Below are 14,918 nucleotides of genomic sequence, written 5' to 3'. Positions count from 1 at the left end.
CTCTTGGGTATTAATGGTTGGCTCCGAGAGACCCAAGGCTTAGCTAAAAAAAATTGGGATCCTTATGTTTCAAAGAACTGAGTACACTACCTCTGGCACACCTGCTTATTTTATGTCTAAGAACTATGGTCCCGGAAGCTATAAATATCTTAACAACAATGGCAAAACCTTACTAAAGACAACCTAGAATTACAACGGCCGTTATAGGGAATGTTCCAATTAGACATGATCATTTAAGAAAGCGTGCCTTAAAACAAGGGTTCCCAAATCAAACAAACAGAATGGGATACCTACTGTAATTGGCATGCAGAGGCTCCAAAAGGCTCCAAAGTTCCAAGATACCTTCACTGAAAGATTTGTTATAAAAGGCTAATGAAAAGACTCAAGAGGTACCTAAAACCAAGGACCATATGAGGGACACAGCTCCGACTGCTCCCCTCTACCCTCCTTTACTGGAGCATTCATTCTACTGTCTTCTGTCTGAATTGTCTTTCCATTCTGAAGAGACTACAGGACTGTGAACAAGTCTGCCAAGTTAGTGGCCATACAGACACCCCCATATCTACCCTCAAAGGAAGGTCCCCAAATGCACCCCTCCCAGAGTTGAGAGGACTCTGAGGGATTTTCTGGTAAACTGCTACATTACTTCCTTAAACAGCCAAGGAAAAATAAAATTAAAATTAATGGAAAAACCTTGTCAAATTCTGGTAGATACTACAGCCTGCAGATGGGATCCTGGGAAACTGGCAGAAGCCAGCGAAGAGTGAGAGTTCTTAGCAGAGGGAGCTCTCCCGAATTTCTGTCTGTTATGCCCAGTTGGGAGAGGAAAATAAAATTTCACATTGCCCTTTCCTTTCTAAATCCAGATCCACTGGTTATTGATCCTTTCTCTCCCAAGGACAGCTGTTACCTTCTTGTTTGTCTTATTTTACGTCCTGAGAACTTGGCTTGTCAATTTGAGGGCCTCAAGATATGACTGGGCAGAAATGTAGGTTATATCCCATGTGCTGCTAGATATGGCTGGACAGAAATGTGGGCTAGACTCCATTTGCAGCTTGGGTATACAGCCAGCCCTCAGGGGAATTGTCTAAGTCTTTATTTTTTTCTTTCTTTCTCCTTTTGACTATCTTTGGGAGTGGCTCTGGATCTTGGGAGGGTAATAACTTTTGCACCCTCTTTGGGGACACCTCTTGAGTCCATAGGATTGTTCAATACTGCCAGTATTTTTTATTTCATCTTATTTATTTATATTTATTGCGTGTTTCAGCTGAAAACTGACAAGATATTTGAAAGCATTTTTTAAGTAGCTCTGTGATCAGAAGTTGGCCAAACTGGAAGCTGATATTCAGAGCCTGATAGAAAAAAATTTTTAAACCTTCTCCCCTAAGAGAAATGAAACTATGTACCCAGGAGGAAAAAAATAAAACAAAAAACATTCTGATGCCTTTGTGGAAGGATTTACTAAAACATTCCGAAGGCAAACAGCTCTAAATCCAGAACATAAATTTTCATTTCCATCTTAGTTGGAAATCCTCTCCCCAGTATAAAAAAGCAAATTGAAGATAATGTGGTTGAATAAGCAAATCAACCCCTTGATAATCATTTAGGCTACAATCCACTTCTTTGAGAAATTAAAAGCAACTGCCCCTATCTTACAAATTTTTGCAAAACCAGAAATGCAGCTCTAGAAACAATTCGAAGCCCAATCCCCAAACCTCCCCTATTCATCTCAAAAGACTTGTAGGTATTGTAAAAATTCTGGCCTTATGAAACAAGAGTCCTTCTTGGAAGAACTTGCATTCTTTTCCTGTGCCTTTGAGATGTAAATGTTCTACCAGGTCATCTCCAGGAAATCGTATCTAGGCCATATCTCTTTGAAATGCAAACTCCAGGGAGGTAATTCTTATCAAAGGGAAAAAAGGGGGGTAGGGAGTTATTTGGAACTAAGATAAATGAAAAATGTTAAGTGTCTTCTTCACAAATATTAGTGAAAAGCTTTAGCCATCTGAGCCTTAACTTATTCCGTCTGCCAAACACACAATTTTGATCCAACTTATTTTATATAACTAGTGAGTTTTGTATTACTGTACCTAATTCATGGCTAGAATTTGAGAATGGAAGCTTTAAGGTCTCTGAGTCTGTCTGTATGTTTATGTGTGTCTATATACACAGTTGACACTTGAACCACAAAGATTTGAACTGCTTGGATCCACTTGTTTGCAGGTTTTTCCCAACAGTCAGTATTTCAGTACTATATGATCTGCAGTTGGTTGAATCCGCAGATATAGAGGAACCATGCATACAGAGGGCGGACGATGAGTTACACACAGATTTTCCACTATGCAGAGGGCTGGCACCCCTGAACCCCACATTGTTCAAGGGTCAACTGTATATGTGTTGTAGATGTGTGGTATTTTCTACCTCTGGATGGTATTGCTAAAATTAATTTGTAAACGGCTCCATTTAATTGGTTTAAAAACAAATGTTATATAAATTGAACATAGTCTCAAAAATATGAAAACTAACTCAAATGTTTTTCAAGTTCACATGACCTAGGATAATCTTCAGTAAATAAAAGCTAGTTTAAGTTTGTTGGCTTAATTAAAATAGATATGTCTTTAGAGTTATCAACATTGAAAATAATGCAGACATACAACTTTTACTCTACCTGGGTTTACTAGTCAAATAAGTTCATGTTATCTCCGTTACAAAATTTTTCAGCAAGAAAAATAACTTGGTATGATAAAATTTTCATGAGTAATCTAAACATAACTGTTAAGAACAAGTGATTTAAGTAGATGTAAGTGGGTAAGCGCTTCCACTTTCCAGCAATAACTATGGTTTATGGTATATCTACTTAAATAGTTTCCCCAATCTTTTTGGTAACTTGAAACCTTAGAGCTTTGCTAAGTTAAATTAAATGATGAATAGTCACTGACTATCTAGATCATTTCCATTTAAATACTGGAACATTAGTCCTGAACATAGGTTTATCTACTTTTAGCTTCTTATTACTGAGAAACTTGGGTTTATTAGTAGACATGGGGTTTTTTGCCACATTGGAAAATTTATTATGAGAAAGAACATACTTCTAGAAATTATGAAATGTATTTATAAATCTGCCAATCCACAGAATGCCCATATAAGAGACAGTCCACAATTTCTTACATCTTAGTTTTCACTATGAATTAAGGATGTATTCCTTATTTTCAATATTATCAATATATGTAATTAAAACTACTTAGAAAAAAATAAGGGTGAAGGAAAACAACTGTGTATGAAAAGTAGGTAAGGAAAGTAAAATGATTGATTGTTCCAAAATGAGAAAGAGAAAAAAAAAATAGGACAAAATTGTAGAAAGTTTGTGGAAAAGGAACCTTGGGAAACAAATTTTATGTGTAGTCAGGCTGGCTAAGATTAGAATGAATTTATTTAAGTTTAAAAAAAATGAGTTTTAATATCAAAAGTACACTGGTACAAAATTAGAATTTGGTTTTCTCTGTTAAAATTACAAGGCTTTACTGGACTTTTAGTCTGCTTTTGATAACGGATTGTGAAATTTTCTTTATTTTTTAAGTAATCTGCCTGGACAGTGAAGATTTTGTGTCTTACCACAGTAACTTACCGTGCTTCACACTGTCTTTATCAGGTCTTTGATTGCTTGAGAAAACCCAATCTTCTCAATATTAAAAGAGCTAAGTTTTGCTTACAACTATGTAACCTTCTGTATTTGCCTTTAACAATATCTACTGTCACTATTAAATGGATATTTTTGACACACTTCCCCCCAAATCAAATTCTAAGTGAAGTTTTTTGACTTCAAACTTTCTTTGGGATTTTCCAGAGGGCCCCTGGAACATCTCAAGAGATTTGTTCTCTCTCCTCATAAAAAGAAAGATGTTAAACTAAATAGGCTTATTTGATACATTAAATTAAATGAGAAGCATTGTCAAATAGGTAACAATAAGTCTTCTCTATTTCGTATTTGTATATGTTATAAGTGTTCCAGAAATCGTATGAAATTCCTGGAAATCTTAAATGTTCTGGTAAAATGTTATCAGTCGTAATTCCAGTTACTATCTTAAAATGTATATCACAGAAATAAATACACTTCCTTAGCAAATGAGTTCTCATCAGATCTTAACAGTGGGCATTTTAAAGTCTTTTATAATTTACAGGCAGTTATTGTTTTACTCTGATATTTTTGCAAAAGTGAGACTCATGGAAAGGACCTTACCAAGTGCTCCTGACCACTGACACTGCTGCAAAACTAGAAGGCACTGAACCTTGGGTACATATCTCACAGCTGAAGAAGGCTCTACCTGACATCTGCTCCTGGGCAAACTCTGGAGACCTGCAAATCAAACTAACTAGGAAGAGAAGTAGCTGACATCAGTATAGACTGCTTCCACCCAAGATGCTGAATCAAGACTTCATACTTTAAGCATTAAAAACCCTTTCTTCTTCTCTTTCTTTCCTTTACTGTGGCATTGGCCTGGAACGACAACACCATCATATCTCCCAGGCCATTACCAAGGGGGATAACCTTTTAGACTGCTGGATTTGCCATTAAAAACTCCAACCTGTCCATAATGCTAGAGACCCCCTGGTCCTTCCTGCGACCAATTTTTCTTCTATTCCTAATGTCCTGTAAACTACAATTGAAGCCCCCTTAGAAGTCACTTAGAGGGTCTAACTTTTACGGCCAGGACATTCAGTGCCTTGTTTTTACTTTTCTCTGATTATAGCTGTACTTGCCCAACTAGACACAACACCTAGACAAACCATAGTATATTCGCACCCTCACATCCTTATGATTATCTAAATCAGATCTTACCCCAATCATGAGAAGATCTTACCAGCAGCACCCATTTCTTCAAGGAATTTAGAACAACTTTTTATTTGGGGCGAGGAGATTTACTTTCCAAATGCACTGAAAAACTAACTGACCCCTGGCTTGAATGGGCAAGTGCAACGATCCCTGCAAATGAATCCGTTAACAGTGCCACATTCATGGGAATGGTTTGTGCCCTGACATGATTAATCTTTGTCTGTGGTGATTATCATTCTCCTTGGGCTTATGCATGCCTAGATGGCTGGTACATAACCAGGCAATGCCTCTTAGGTTATCTAACTGTGCCCCTAACCATCCACAATCAAACTGAGGCACCTCATTGGTCAACTCCCCTGATTTACATTGTCAAGTTAGAAGGGACCTATCAGAAGGCTTCAGGACTCAGGGTTCGCTTCCTTTGGCAGGCACCTACTTCCCTGGTTAGGAGTGAGTACAAATGAGACTATGATCAGGAACCTTCCTTAACTCTTGAAAGTACTGCAGAATCCACTGCTAAAGCAACAGCTGCCCAAGAAAATTCCTTAGACTCTCTGACCAAGGTTGTTCTTGATAATGGGATAGCCCTTGATTATCTTTTAGCTGAACAATAAGGTGTCTGTGCTGCGTCCAATACCACTTTCTGCACTTGGATTAACACTTCTGGGGAAGCTGAAACTCAGCTACATAAAATCACTAAATAAACCACTTGGCTTTAAAAAGTGACTCCTTCAACGAGGTCTTCCTTGACGTATTTGATTTTGATTGGTTTGGGTCTTGGGGAGCATGGCTCTGAAGTACACTCCAGATACTGGGAATTGTCTTGCTTACAATAATCATAGTAGTCTTCCTGGTGCACTTTAAATGCACGTTTAAGTGCATGTTCATGGCCACTAACCACCAAGCAAGTAATACCCTAAGACTGAAATGTCAGAAAAGGGATGAAGAGAATGACCAACTTAAAAAGTGTGAACCTTAAGTCATGACCTGTGAATAGCACACAGAGAATCAGCAAAAACTGTGAGATCTTCAGAGCAGTAGCTGGGAGTGGCATTAATGCGTTAAATTTTGATCACATCTCTCAGGCTGAGTCGGATCAGAAGGGCAGAATTGTTAAAAAAAAGAGACAACTGGCCCAAAATGGAGTCACTTGTGCTAAGCCCCACTTCACCAAACTGAAACTTACAATTTTAATATAGGTTCACCCGCCCCAAGAATGGAATCTTAAACCAGTCAATCTGGAATTACCTGATCAGCACTAGTGAGGTAATTTGCCTGATAGACCCCTGTCATCCCCTAAAGGAAGGTGACCTTGCCACAAACAATCAGCTCTTTGCCGGTACAACTTCCTTGTCCAGCCCCCTTCTGTCTATAAAAGTCTTTTGTTTTGTATAGTGCTTCAGAGCTCCTTTCTGTCTGTTAGATGAGATGCTGCCCAATTCATGAACCACTGAATAAAGCCAGTAAGATCTTTAAAATGTACTCAATTGAATTTTGTTTCTTAATACTCTGAACAATACCTGGCATATAGCAAGTGTTTTTAAGTATTTGTTGAATAAGTAAAATAAATTATATTTCAAACTTTAAAGAACTTTCATTATATGTATAAAATAAGCACTTTTGTTTGCCTCTTAAATACTACACTCATCTTTTTGTTTGTAATGTTTTTACCCACCTTTCCATTTAAAAACAATTTCCCTAAATCCTAATTAAACTTAGAGATTGTGCCACATCTTGATTCACTATGACCACCCCAAAGCAGATATAAAATGCTAAGTAAATTGCACGTTCGTTTTATCTTTTCACTTAGAAAGCATACTTTTATATTTTTCAGTGCAAAATCTAGAATGTCCTATCACCACCCATGGATTAGGCTAAAGCAACCCCAGTCTATAGAGAGTTCTCCAAGTGGCACAAGAGAGGACGTGGCCTCTTTTCTCCCTCCTCTGTGACGAACAACCAAAGATTCCATTGCTGGCCTTTGTCCGGACTTTACCAACCTGACTCATCTTAATAGTGTAAATGTGGACATGCTTTTATATGAATTTCCATATTAGAAAAGTCTGCTCACTTAACACAAAGCACCATTTCAATCACAGACTTTCTTCCTTTCCTACTCAGTAGTGATCGAGAAGAAATGTAGAATATTATTCTTTCTCATTTTGAATAGAAACTACTAACATTTTAACAAATTGATTTTTGCTGAAAATAAGCATAATAAAGTGGGGTTTTTTTTTAAATTGAAAGTGAGGGATTCCCCTGCGTCAAAATATAAGAATTATTTAGCTGTCTCCAAGAAGATGAATAAAACTATGAACATAATGGTTGACTTATTGAGAAAGAAAAATATATTATACAAAGACCAGAAAACAGAGTGGGAGAGAAAGGTCTGTAATGGCTTGGCTGCTAAAGGACATTTTTACGCTCATGCCAGCACTAAGTGCTCTTCCCAATGAATAAACCATATGTCCATTTTTATATGCTTCCTTTCACTAAGATTCTGCTACTTCACAATATTCCTTTTGTCCCAGTCCCTGCCTCATCTTCTGCCACCCCCAGCCTGGCTCCCCCATCCCTCACTTCACCTCCTTGGGCAACCAGTATTTGTGCCCTAGCTACCAACTTGAACATCTGCTACCTGAAAAAAAGAAAAACCACCTCATTGCCTAACATCCTCCAGGGCAAAAAGTTTGAAGGATTCAGCATCCTCAAAAAACAGCCACAGAAGGGAAAAAAAAAAAAAGAAGAGGAAGAAGAAGCATATCTTTTCCAGCTCAGTAAATCCTATCTGTATAACGATTAAATGAATAACACTTTTAAAAATTCTTCAATGCAAGGAAATCCATGTTACCAACAAAGTATTGTCTTTCTTTATGCATAGACAGAGACCCACACATTTTATTTCACATTTGCAAGTGTGTCTCTTTTTCAACATATTACCATGTAGAAGAGATAGATCATATATATAACTCTAGAGAACAAAATGCCAATATTTCCCATCTTTCTCCTGGATGGTTTTCTCTCTCTCTCTCTCTCTCTCTCTCTCTCTTTTTATGTCCGAAAACACTTCCCCAGCTGATGGATAAGAAAATATTTTCACTGAATTAAAGTGAGCCCTGTGTTAAAACAGCTTGCCTGAATCCAACCAGAGTCCATTTTTTTAAACTTCATTTCAACATTTGGTCAGCGGCTCTCCCTACTCCGTTCACTTCTAGCAGCAGACTCGTCTCCAACCTGAATTCCCATCACCCTATACCTTGGCCCTCAAGCTTTTTACTAGTCTACTTCCTTGATATGTTTGCACTTAATTTGATTCCATCCTTCATGCTTTTTTCATTATTCTTAGTTCATCCACACCACATAAATTATCACTTTTGTTTTTTTCAGTTCCCCATGTGCCCCCTTCACACCAGTTCCAAATAAATACTTCTGATTCTCATCCATTTCATCCAAATTAATTCAGATTCCCTCTCCTCATCCCCCATCTCCACTTTTACCTCCCCTCCTGTCTGTTTCTCTTTCTTATAGCACCTACTTTTCCCTCCATGCTTGTCTCTGCAGAAGGTTTTACCGGCAAAATGCTTCTGGAGGGTGCGAGGCCATTGCTTCATGTGTTGTTTTAGGAAAGTCATGCTCTACATTACTGCCAACTTCAACAGACCAATGCCTGCATGTCCAATTTCACCCTCCATGAATAATGTCCTTGTATCATCACCCCTACCCTGAAATTATGGAAGTGAGGAAAGAAAAGCTTCTTGTTTTTTGGTGGCATTTAACTTTAAGTGGTTTATTTCTAGTTTACATAAAGCTGTTTTTGCACAAAATCACTGCTAATCAATATCATCGGCAATAGTCACAACTACAACCAACCCTATTACTATCCTTAATGAGCTCTTACCATCTGCCAAGTATTTTACATATGTTTACTCATTTAATCTTCAAAACAATCTAGGAGGTAAATTATCCCTATTTTACAGGTGAGGAAACTGAGGCTCAGGGAAGATACATCATGTATCCAGGTCATAAATCTAGGAAGTTGTAGAGCCAGAATTCAAACCCAAGTCTCCCCGACTGCAAAGCCCTGCTCTTAACCACTCTGCAGTACTGCCTTTCTAATAATGCATGGTGCCTTCTTGGGTAAATTCCCCACGGGGAGGAGTCTTTCCACTTTAATCCACTATAAGGCAAGGGGTTGCAGGTGCTGGGAAACATAATGAGCTCCACCTTGATAATCACTCTGAACAGAAAATGCCCAAAAAACAAAGCACAAAATACGCATCACGCCTCAGAGTTATCCTTCTAACACATCCACTGGAAAGAGGGGAGAGGGAAAAGAAGAAAATGCCCTGGACTCACCCCCAAAAAAGACTCTCTGCTTCCCCAGAGCCGTCCAGTCTCCATACTAGGCGGGACATTGCCTGTCTCACGTCAGTAATGAAAAAATGCGCTCATAAGCATGAATCCCACACCCCCAACAAAGCTCAGCCTTCTTGCCGCATCCTGCCTTCTCTGGTTTCCTGCGGGGAACAGGAGATGAGTCATGGCTGGAGCCTGGGAGCACTGCAATGTCTTCTCGTTACTTTACTCACTGACTTGAGAAAGAAAGACATATAAATAAAAATGACCTCCAGGACAATATCAGAGAGAGGGGAAAAAAAGCTGAAAATAGCAGGAAGCTTTCGCCTTGATGTATGTGGACTGAAGGACTTGAACCCAATCTCCAGTGGGAACCCTGAGTGGCACCCGAACCTGAGCCACGGGTTCAAAAGTTACCTTAGGGGACCTTCCCATGAACCAAGTGAGGGCACAAGGGAAAGTCAGTTCGGAATTAGAGGAGAGCATGCCTAAGTCCTGTGGTGTGAGGAAGCAATGTCCACGCTCATCCTCCCGTGGGAGTACCTTCCAGGTTCACGGTGGTGATGGCTTCTAGTCACACATTATGCACTCCTACCTCAGGGAAGCTCCTCTGTCCTGCACAAAGACATTTCGCAGACCCCCTCCCCCCAGAACATTAAAGCTGAGAGGGGCCTTAAGATCCAGATTGTTTGGCAGATGTGGAAAATGAGGCCGCCAGTGAGGTAAAGTGATGTGCTCAAGGTCACAAAGCTAGTTAGTAATAGCATTAGAATAGAACCCAGGTTTTCCTGATTTTCCAGCCAATGAACTTTGCACTGTACACTTCCTTGGTGACACAGTCCACAAACCACCACAGAGTACCTGGAAGACAAGCAGTGAGCCCGAAAAGAACTTTCACCAACACATCTCCCAGCCTAGATCCAATCACCTATTTCTCCCTGACAACACTCTGATTCTGCTGTTTATACTTTCGGAGCTTTTCCCTGTCCAGCTTGTACTGTGCACGCAGTATGCAAAAACCATACCAGCAATACACTGTCAGGGACTCATTAAAAAACCCCCAATGACAGTAATTGCTCCTACGATGCTAACCCCAAGAAGAGACACCAGCCCTAAGCTTCCAACTCAAACCAGAGAACAAAGACCAGATTCAAGGAAAATGCTAATCTCACTCTTTTCTCTGCAAACCCCACTCTTCCAAATTATCCCATCACTCCCAAGATCAACATGATTCCTGGGAGTCACCACAGAAGTCCTGAGGAAAATATACAGTCCCCGCCGGTCCCCAGCGCCCTTACCACACACATAGCAATGTAATCACTTTAGCAACTTCTCAGTAACAAGCTCATTAAAAAGCAATTCTGCCATCTCTCCATTAAAGCATGCGCCAGAGAACAATGCAAAAGAGGAGATGCCAATTAATTATAGAATGATCACCTCTAATGAACTCTGAAACCCTCCTGCTGTTGGTGACTTTGATGAAAAATCACGGATGCTGGAAAAAGAGTGAATAGGGACACCTTGGCTACCTTGTTCAACTGTGAATTTCAAATGTACCTCCTCGGATTCCAGTGTTGATCCAAACTACAGAACGACACTGATAAAACAATGAAAAGTGTCAGGAAAGTGACAAGTGCACATATCACGTACGGTTGTGAGTCACACCACCAGAGCCCCTGTTCAGGCATCCTCAGTAGTGTCTGATTCTACACCGTGGTTGGCATTGCCTCTGAAAGTGTCTCCGAGCCAGTGAGTGACAAACCCATGTCCTGTGCTCAGGACACCTGGAGATCCTAAGGTAGCGAGTGAGTCACCTGCTTCCCCACCCAGGCCCACCTGCCTCTCTACACCTCCTAGTTGGCATGGATGCCACTTGTCGGAACAGAGAGAAGCCCTTCCCACCACGAGGCTAAAGGAGGAAAAAGAAGAAACCACGTGCGGCCAACTTGTACCACTACCTGTGTGAGTCCTCTGGTGGGCCTTTAAGTGGGAGCTTTTTGTATAAACTTTCCGGCACCCGTTAAACTGACAGCGGTGAACCCTCTTCTTGTTTTCGGGGCATGCCTCAGCCCCTACTCCTCCTTGTTCACTGTCGCTCTGTCCACTCTTAACTGTCCCAGCTGCCGCCACGGCTGCCGCTGCTGTCGCCACCCCTCCCACCTTTACTGAGCTGAGTGCAGCCTTCTTGGCCACCAGTTTCAACGTCACTGTGCCATCCACGGCTGAGAGAGTCTGTGAGGTTTTGACCAGATGGCGGCTGAGCTCAGGGGACGAGGGGGGCGTTAATGAGGTCACTGCGTTGAGCTGGGCCTGGTTGACGGCTGTGTAGCTGTCTAGAGAAGAGCTGGTTGGCTGGAGGCTGAGGCAGGTCTCAGATAGCAACTTGTCCCGAGAGAGCAAAATGTCCACTGCCGAACTCTTCTCACAGATGGTCGCTTCCACAGGGAGCAGCAGGGGGTCTAAGCGCCGGAAACTTTCCTCAATGCACGGGGGAGGAGAAGCACGGAGGAAACAGTCCAAGTCCTCCCCAAAGGTCTCCGAGATCCTCCTAGGCTCCGTCTGCAGGTAGCGTTCCAATTCAAGGCATGTCTGCAGAGGGGAAGGAGGGAGGGAGAGAAACAGCCATCAGAAGCAAAGAACACCATAAGACCACATGTTGACAGGCTGAGGAAGAAGATACAGGAAGGAACAGAGAATGTTTCATGGCTCGTATCTGAAATTCTCTTGTTGAAAGGTCTGACCTTGTTATTTCCTCCCTGGACACTTCTGAAGGGTTCACAAGGGTCACATCTATAGTTAATGGGGAACTAGAAGCCCAGAAGGGCTATCTCACACCATCAAGTTCCCTGAGAACATTTAATGTTAAAATGGTCTCATGCTCCACAATCCAATTCAGCAGGTGAGATGCTCTAAGCCTCCCTAGGAGTTCCCACGCAAGCAAGAAGCAAATAGAATCAGACAAGGTTTTCATATCGAGATAAGACTCCCCACAGTCCAACTTAATTTTTCAAATAGACTTTAGCAAGTCACAAAAATAAGACAATTTTCCAACTTGACCTGAAGAATAAACCATGCCCACCCAAACTAAGTCATGAGCTGAACCAACAGCAAGCCCTGCCTTGGGAATGGATTCCCTAACCAGCAGGAATGGACACTGTTCTAAAGAACGCCTTGTATAAAACCTTTGATGCACATGACAAAACCCCCATTGTTTACAGCAAGTTATTCAAAATACAATTGCTACATACTGTGTGGCAAGGAGCATGAGTCCCATTATAATAGTTTGACATCTCTGACTCCATGATAAAAATAAGTTCAATCATAGCTATTTGAATTGTTAAAGATAAGACACAATCTATTTCAATATAAAGTTTTCACCTGGTAAAGAAGTGAGGAAAAAGAAACCAAAAAAAACAGAAAGGTTCAGAGTTTCAACAAATCTTCATCCATGGTGCATGTAAGTCTTTGTAATGGGGGAAGCGCTTTTATGGCCAAAGCGGATTTTAAGTTTATAATCTAAAAGCTCTCCTCACTTAATCCTACTCTTCCAGAATCTGGTAGAAAACCATGGTGCTAACTTATATTATCAGTTCAATTTGCTCTAACTTCTGGGGCTTCAACAAAGAAACACTGATGGCAAATTTTAAATGTGACTAGCTCCTAATGTACTGCCTCTGTAGAGCTTCTATGTTTTCAACCAGTGTTCTGATTCTAGGTTTTTATTCTGTTAAGAATCTATTTTAACGATATACCGAGTTGTGTTGTATCTGTCAAGGATTTTATTTTGGTGACATTTCAAAAGATTGGTTTTTAATCAGCCTTCTGGTAAAACTCTGCATTACTGAATAAGAAAAGCAGATTTTTAACAATGAATCACCTTTGGGTCTCACTATTGATTTTTAATAGGATAAACTAATGAATGGTTCCAATCTTCATTCAACCCTCATGTCACACGTGTTCACTCAACTACTGTGTTCCCAGCAAGGTGCAAGGCTTTCTGTATGTTAGAAGGAGAAGACTGTGATAGATCCATGTGATGTAGGTGCAGAATAAACAATTACAAGCTAAAAATTACATGAATTTATAAGCAAAGTGGTACCAAATAACATAACAATAAAGTATGTTGATAAGTTCTTAGGGGATGAGTGGACAATGAATTCTGTACTCTATATTATGGAGGTATTAATCAAGTAAAGCTTATTGGAAAAGTTAAGTTTGATTATATTTTGCTTATTGATTAAATAATAGCTCTTGCTGAGTAGCTTCCCACCACTTTATATCCGAAACAAGTACTACCACCTTCTCAGGTCTAGGAATTTGTCTTATCCTTATTTGCCCCTTTTCTGAATTCTATGTTTCAGAGATTTTCCCTTCCATTTTTCCATCTCATTGCTAAAAATTATCATTTACTTCTTTCCAATATTGAAACCCTCAGTGTTAGCCCCAGCCAATTCACTTCTGAATTATAAGATATTAGCCCTGAAACCTCCCTTAAACCTCCCCTTCCCTTTTTAAACCATCATCTACCAAGTACAGTGTCTGGTACCCATCAGGTACATAATGTCTATCAAACAAAGATAAAATCAACTTTATGCTATTATTTTGATCATTCTATTCTACTCCACTCTACAAAAGCCACCTGCTGACCCTAACCTGGACTAGGCTGAGGCTAGCAATCCTAGAAACGACCACCAATACATGTCTTCTAGAACATAATTGTAATGCTCCTTTAGCTTTGCCCAAAGAGCAGAACCAGACCTTTGAGACACAGATATGTTTCAGGTAGAAATCAGCTGAATCATGGGTTATAAGAGGTCCTTGAGGCAGTTCCCGGCCTCACACACACAAGGACTATTTCACACCCACAGTCACCAGTGTCTATGGATAGAGCTTTTGGATGTCATGTCATCTTACATATTTTTAGCTCAAAGAATCAAAAGTCACTAAGAAATTGTTGTGATTATTAGGAAGCTCAGATCTCTTCACATTCAGAGTTCTAAGGAACTGAGATATTTTAAATGCATTTACACACTCTTCAGGGAGGATAAAAAATAACCTACCCAGTATGCCCTAGTTTGAATCCCAGAACACATGGATCACACTAATTATCTAAGGATGGAGATACTTCCCATCACTAAAATATGGGAAAATCTGGACCACTTAAGAGAGGCCATCACTTGCAATCCTAATACAAGGCATTCTTATTCCGTCTGAGAGTTAGAGAAGCATGAGTACCCATCAGAATGTGCTGGGTAGCCCTCTGAAATCATTATGGAATACTTTTGTCTTGAGAAATCTACTTCTTGTAATATTTGCTGGTGATGAAGCTTAGATAGAAAAGAAGACTTGGTCAACCAGAAACTCATCAGGAGTGTTGGAGATTAAAATGTTAAGGATGAGGATTTCAATGTTAGATTATTTCCAAGCAAAAGAGACAGTTTATCGCCAATGTTTTTGAAAAATAATTATAAGAACTCCCTTAAGAAATGCCTATGATGTTTAATTGGAATATAAGGTATCAGTATTTACTCAGAGATTTTAAATTTTACATATACACACAGAGGTATATATAGAAATAAATGTGTATATGCATGTATGTGTATATATACATGTATTTCCTAGCTCTGTCAATGAGAAGAGTCTACAAGCAAAGACACTCCAGTAGCAGTGAGCACACCTGGCATGAAGATCTTGGTTTCTAAATATCACTATCCAATAAAGGGAACCAGGG

General features: G+C 40.0%; 1 protein-coding gene across 13 annotated transcripts in view; it reads right to left on the bottom strand.

Annotated features, from left to right (window-relative positions):
• Positions 1-14,918, bottom strand: part of KLF7 (KLF transcription factor 7) — a 108,732-nt gene that overhangs the window by 55,401 nt on the left and 38,413 nt on the right. For 8 of the 13 annotated variants that reach the window (XR_014246065.1, XR_014246066.1, XR_014246067.1 and 5 more), the window contains one exon: positions 11,143-11,776. Coding sequence is in view for 7 of the 13 variants with exons in the window: in XM_082397177.1 (XP_082253303.1) it covers positions 11,143-11,776 (634 nt within the window). In the remaining 6 variants the exon portion in view is untranslated. The remainder of the gene's footprint in view (positions 1-11,142; positions 11,777-14,918) is intronic. The other 5 variants (XR_014246070.1, XM_082397178.1, XM_082397174.1 and 2 more) reach the window with 2 other exon arrangements.

Source organism: Balaenoptera borealis, assembly GCF_965194805.1.
Source record: "Balaenoptera borealis genome assembly, chromosome: 6".
In the NCBI taxonomy this organism is placed as follows: Eukaryota; Metazoa; Chordata; class Mammalia; order Artiodactyla; family Balaenopteridae; genus Balaenoptera; species Balaenoptera borealis.
The sequence above is the reverse complement of the archived record's forward strand: the minus strand, read 5'-3'. Positions and strand labels throughout refer to the sequence as shown.